The sequence below is a fragment of the Lontra canadensis genome, unplaced genomic scaffold, assembly GCF_010015895.1.
Source record: "Lontra canadensis isolate GAN:19392208 unplaced genomic scaffold, GSC_riverotter_1.0 scaffold184, whole genome shotgun sequence".
NCBI classification, from domain to species: Eukaryota; Metazoa; Chordata; class Mammalia; order Carnivora; family Mustelidae; genus Lontra; species Lontra canadensis.
In genome coordinates, this window is record NW_022631178.1 from 137,334 (window position 1) to 143,333 (window position 6,000).

General features: G+C 62.1%; 1 protein-coding gene across 1 annotated transcript; it reads right to left on the reverse strand.

The window, feature by feature from the left end:
* Nucleotides 1-128: 128 nt before the first annotated feature.
* On the reverse strand, nucleotides 129-4,955 carry ODF3L2 (outer dense fiber of sperm tails 3 like 2). Its single transcript, XM_032847013.1, has 4 exons — nucleotides 4,829-4,955; nucleotides 3,883-3,990; nucleotides 2,037-2,150; nucleotides 129-692 (listed from the first exon to the last, which is right to left on the reverse strand). Exons 1-4 carry the CDS (start codon nucleotides 4,953-4,955, stop codon nucleotides 208-210), a joined length of 834 nt encoding a protein of 277 aa, XP_032702904.1. The 3' UTR covers nucleotides 129-207.
* Between the last annotated feature and the right edge of the window lie 1,045 nt (nucleotides 4,956-6,000).

A 6,000-nucleotide genomic window follows, 5' to 3' on the forward strand; every position in this document is an offset into this window, starting at 1 on the left:
ACAGCCTCCAGAGACCAAAGGAAGCAGGTGGCCTCGAAGGACCTCAAAGTTCAGAAAAAAGGGAGGAAAGAGGCGCCTGCTTGCCCCTTCTCCAAGCCCCTCACCGGCCAAAGCCAGGCCCAGGAGAGGCTTCCCACACCCCCACTTGACAAGGCAGGTAAACTGAGGCTTGGTTCAGGGGCAGCTAGGAGCCCTGACCCCAAGGTGTCAGGGCGTGGTGTCCGTAGCCATGGTGGCCGCCTGTCTGGAGTGGCGGATGCCCATGGTGAATGCTGGGGCTCTGGCTTTGGTCATGGTGACCTGCTCAGGTCTGTGGGTTCCAGGCCCAGGGGTCTCTTCCGGGGGACGGGGGGCACGAGGCCGGCCCAGCATGGTGAAGGCGGGCCGGCGCTGACGGTAGGTGTTGGGGTCTGGGCTGTCATACTGGCCGGGGCCCGGGATCTCAGCAGGGTCCTGAGGGGGGCGGATGGGGGGAGTGCGGCCTGCCACTGTGTAGCTGGGGCTGCGGGGCTTAGTGAATATCTGGGAGCCCCAGAGGGAGGGCAGGGTGTAGGTGTTGGGGGCAGGAGCTGAGGTGTCCTGGAGCTGTGGGCGCAGGCGGGAGCCCAGAGTGAAAGCCGGGGGGGTCCGCTGACGCACAGGGGCCACCTTCTCTGGGCTGTAGGCCCCGGGGCCTGGTGTCACCTCCAGACCTGTGAGAAGGAGGTGGGAGGGTTGGCAGCGTCCTCGCCTGCTCAAAGACCTTGCATGGCTGCCCGTTGCCTCTGTGCTCCCTGTGCTTCACAGCACCTCTCGGGCAGCCCCGGGGTGTCTCTCCTGCTTCCCAGACCTCCCCGTAGAGCAGTCTGTTCCCTCTTTCTTTGTGGTTTCAAAGAGAGTGGGGAAGGGGAAGAGGGAGAGAGAGAGAATCTTAAGCTGGCCCCATGCCCAGGGTGTGAGCCCAGCATAGGGCTCAATCTCATGACCCTGAGATCATGACCTGAGCCAAAATCAAGTGTTGGACACTTAACTGACTGAACCACCCAGGCACCCCTAGTCTGTTCTCTTTAAGCCTCTGGGCCTTTGCCCACACTCAACTCTGCCAGGCATACCTTCCATTTTCCCATTCCCACCTCCCAGGAGCTGCTTCTCATCCTTCCAAACAGTCCCAAAGCCCCCTTGTTCCTGCTGCCTTTCCCACCCCTTCCTCCTAGGCAGAGCCCTCACAGGAGGGATGGAGAGATGGATGGATGGATCATGGAAGGATGGATGGATGGATGGGTGGATGGGTGGGTGGATGGATGGATGGGTGGATGGATGGATGGATGGGTGGATGGGTGGATGGGTGGGTGGGTGGATGGGTGGATGGGTGGGTGGGTGGATGGATGGAGGGATGGATGGATGGGTGGATGGGTGGGTGGATGGGTGGGTGGGTGGATGGATGGATGGATGGATGGATGGATGGATGGGTGGATGGGTGGGTGGGTGGGTGGGTGGGTGGATGGATGGAGGGATGGATGGATGGGTGGACGGGTGGGTGGATGGACGGATGGGTGGATGGATGGGTGGGTGGATGGATGGATGGATGGATGGATGGATGGGTGGGTGGGTGGATGCATGCATGCATGGGTAGATGATTGGGTAGCTGGATAAATGGGTTGACGGGTTGTGGGTGGAGGGACGCAAGGGTAATGTAGATGGATGGATAAATGGATGGACGGACAGATCGATGGAGCAGTGGGGTCAGACGGGTGAATGGACGGATGGAAGAACGGGCGTATCGGTGAGTGGATGGGCAAGCGAGTGATAGGGCAGAAGATGAAAAGGGGGTGGATGGGAGATGCCAAGGATGAGCCCCAGCTGCCCTCACAGCACCACCTGTGCTCAGTGTCACGTTCATGTTCTCTCAGGCCCCCAGCCCCTCCTCGGAGCTCCCTTATTTTGACATCCAAAGACACTGAAGTCCCAGGGCCTGGGTGATGGGAGGGCAAGGAGAGGACAGAGGCAGGACCTGAAAGGGCAGGGCCCCTGTAGGGCAGCCCTGATCAGGTACTTACCCCGAGACTTGCCTCGGCCCTGCATGGAGTAGGCAGGGGTGCAGCTTCGGCCAAACCGGGTGACTTTTGGGTCCAGGAAGTAGACAGGCCCAGGGCTGGTGTCCTGTGGAGATGCTGGGGGCAGGGGGGAGCCCAGGGTCCTGAGGGCACCTCTGAGGGCCCCCTCGACCCCGCTCAGTGCCCCTGCTCCACCCCAGGGCACCCACCCTCCAGACAGCCCGCAGCCCCAGCTTGGACCACTGAGGTCTGGTTGCCCCGACTTTGTCCTGATGAGCCTTGCTGTGTCCTCGTGATCACAGCTGTCCCACCCTCAACCTGTCCTCGGCCGCAGACCAGGGAACCCGCTGACGGTTGGTTGGACTTGCCCGTGCAGTAGACTAACTAGACCCTGAGGAAGGCCCCCGGCATGCTTGGGCTTGCCCCCATGTGGGACCGTGTGGGCCTCAGCATGGCCCCTGTGAGGTGTGTCTCTGCCTCAGTCTCCTCGGTGGCAGGGTGAGAAGATGGAATGGGGGGAGGGTCCATGGAGGGCGGTCCCACGCGGGGCATCTCACGGCCGAGACCCCTCACTGACACTGATGTCACTGCCACTGCTGAGCCATAAATGCATGTGCCTCTGCATGTCATCAGTGTGACACGGACTCACTGGGTGGCCCAACACACGAGCTGACCCACTGGGTGGCCCACACATGAGCTGACCCACCACATGCCCCAGCTCCAGGCCTGTGCGTCTGCTGCCAGCTCTACCATGTCCGTCTCCCGGGGGCCCGACTGGACTCCCCCTCCACAGCCCAGACCACATGCCTCCACCTCCAAGAAGTCTTCCCGGGGAATCAGCTAAGTCTACACTGGCTCCCACCGTCCCCCGCCTTCCCAGCCAGTCTGTCCCTCTGTCCCGGGCTGTGTCCCAGGGGAACCCAGGTTGCTCTGGGCAGAGGGAGGTTCTGAGCCCTCCCCAGTGGAAGACAACAGGTCACTTCCCTCATTTGCCTTCTGGGAACCCTTGGAGCTTCTGGAGTTTTGTTTCGGTTCAGGTCGGGATTTCTGCTGATTCTGAAGGCTGAGAAGCTGCTGCTGCCTGGCAAATTCACCCCAAACTGTCATCCCTGGAATCAGAGTCCTTGTGCAGACCCTCCCCAACCCAGGTGCACTGGGGACCTCAGCTTTGGAAAATGGGGCGATGGAGTCTGTGAGCACTCCTATTAGGAATGTGACAGCCACACCACGAATAGCGACAGGCAGCGAGCTGGGGCCCCGGCCACCCACGTGAGCAGCACTGAGGGCGCTGACCCCGCCTGTACCCTGACACAGCAGTCCCCGCCAGGGGAAAGGCAGGTGACGCAGAAGAGAGGACCCCGCCGACTGGGCCAGCCCCGCCGCCCACTGCCTGTCCACACAGCAGAGATGGGCACTGTGCCCTCTCCGCAGCTGTCTGCGAGGAGCCCCGTCTTGATGATGGGGAAACTGAGGCTAGGACCCCCGTGAAGCCCACTTCCACCGTGCCCTGCCTGGACACCCAGCGCTGACCCTGGCTCGCTGACGTGGGCGGGCACCTGTTGGCTTCATGCTGAGGATAGCTCTGGAAGGGGTACACTGTCACTGTTTGCAGGGGAGGACGCTGGGGCGCCGAGCTGCTGGGCGACACATCCACAGTCGGGCATCAGGGAAGCCGCGAGGCCAGAAGGCAGGCTCAGGCACTCTGCAGCACACTGCGTCCGGCCTTCCCTTCTCACCCGAGGACACAGAGGACACCTTCCCCGGGGTCACCGTGCAAGCCAGGCGGGGCTGCGGGGTCAGCAGGAGACGGGGGCTCAGAGGGGCCCTCCCCCACCTACCCCAAGCTTACCGGGGCTGGGCCTCCAGAAGAGGGAGTAGGCCGGGCTGAGCGCCCTGGTGCAGTCGTGGTTGATGTAGCCCACAGTGGGCGGCAGGATGTACAAGCCTGGCCCCGAGCCTGCGACCAAAGTCCTGCGGTCACCGCCTGCAGCTCCAGACACTGGCACGTGGGCAGGAACCCATGGCCCAGCCACCGAGCCCCTGCCTGGGCTGCCCGCCACCCTCCATGGCAGGGGTAGGGGGTGGGAGCTGCCCGCCCCCCCATGGGGGGGGCAGTGAGTGAGGGGCATTGTGAGTCAAACCTGAGTCAAAGGTGGGAGGGGCCACAAGGCCAGCAGCGTCCTCCTGCTTGACGGCACATTGGGACAACCGAGGCCCAACAGAGACGCGCCGTCACAGGTGGGGAAACCGAGGCCCAGACACAGAGACGTACCGTCACAACTGCAGTGGTTGGTGGCCTCAGCAGGAAGGTCAGGGCCCCAGAGCCTCCCCCCTGCTGTTCCGTTGCACACAGAAGCGTGAGGCCAGAGCCGGGCCCCACCAAGTGCACAGTGAGCATCAGGGTGGGAAGGCACGGGCCCCAGCAGAACGTCCTGACCTCCGAGCCCCGCTCTCATCCATTCTGTCCTTGCTGCTTCATGGTCGACTAACCCACTACAGACTTCTTGTCTGTCTGCCCCACGGACCTCTGCCGCCTGTCGCTGTGGCAGCATCAGCCCCGCCAAGGTGCCTGCCCGCCACACGCCGTTCGTGTAGGACGGAAGCACACCCGAGAGCCACACTCACACCCTCCCTACTATGAGGGAGACACGTCTGGGGAAGGGCAGGGACTTGTCAGAGCCTCCCACCTCCAGCTGGGCTCCCAGAACATCCCAGAAACCACAGTGGAGCTGGGGAGAATAGAGCAGGATGAGCACCTCCTGCCACGGCCTCCCTCCTCCACAGCTGGAGCATACCGATCTCCACGGTGGCCGTCCCACAGGACTTCCTCAAGCCGACGTCCAGAATCGGGCACTCGGCGGCCCGCCAGCCCTGGGGTGCTGTGGTCAGCCGTGCATCGGGGTTACAGCCAAGGGTCCCCATGGCGAGCAGGTGAGGGGCTGTAAGGGGCACAGGGGCCAGGCAGGGGCCACGCAGGCTGCCGTCTCGGCCGCAGCCACAGCTCCCGGCCACAGCTCCCAGCACTGTCCTCGGGCCTGGTGGCTTGTGCTGGTGTTGGCAGAGCCCTGGCCTCAGCCCCCGCCCCCCATGGACCGCACAGACAGTCCCTTGTCTGTCAGCAGAAAGTCTTGGGGCCCTGGCCCTAGTGGGCTGGTCAGCGGACGTTGGCCTGGAAGTGCGGCCAGGATCGAGTGTCGGCCTGGTGGCTGGATGGTCCAGGAAACAATCTGATGTCAGCAGAGCGGGTCCCCAGGGAGCCATCAACCTGGGCAGCTGGGGCCAGAGAAGGCTCCAGGGAGCCAAAGCCATAAACAGAACACCTGCAGCCTTGCAGCAGAAGGGACTGATGAGGTCTTGGAAAGTGTGGCCCCATTTCTGCAGCTGGGGAAACCGAGGCAGAGCGCAAGGTCATATGGTGAGATTGCCGCTGTATGGGAGCTGCAACTTCAGGCCAAGGAGCTGGCCTACCTGCCCGCCTGCCTCCCTCCCCTCCTTCATTCCTTCATCCAGTCAGCATTCACTGAGCACCAGCTGAGTACGAGGTTCTGTCTGGGCTGGGGGGACACAAAGGAGTAGACAGAAAGGAGCTGATGTTCTCAGGAGGGAACAAAGGAAATAAACAAGAAAGAATTAAGAAATGAGCACACAGTATATGAGAAGGTGTTAAATGTGCTAGAAAACACCAACCAGGTAGGAGCCCACAAAGGCAGCATAGGTGCAGGCCAAGTGTTGGGGCAGGACGACAGGTCTTTGAATTGAGAAGGTAAAAGAAGAGCATGTCATAACGGAATGGCCATGCAAAGGCCCCGGGGCAGAAGCAACAATGGCAAGGAGGCAATGGCGGTCCTCTCAGGACGACGCACTGCCTCGCAGAAGCCAACAGAGATTTACTCCCCAAATAGAGTTTATTTCCCTGCCTCCACTAAAGGCAACCACTGTGTCAGGCTCTAAGAAGGGGCTCAGGAAC

What these genes read in the sequence shown, in the direction of transcription:
- ODF3L2 (XM_032847013.1), bottom strand. Translation starts at nt 4,955, where the DNA reads ATGGGGACCCTTGGCTGTAACCCCGATGCACGGCTGACCACAGCACCC. An exon ending in GACGGCCACCGTGGAGATCG is followed by an intron (nt 3,991 to 4,828) that starts GTATGCTCCAGC and finishes CTTTGGTCGCAG; the next exon opens with GCTCGGGGCCAGGCTTGTAC. An exon ending in GGGCCGAGGCAAGTCTCGGG is followed by an intron (nt 693 to 2,036) that starts GTAAGTACCTGA and finishes TCCTTCTCACAG; the next exon opens with GTCTGGAGGTGACACCAGGC.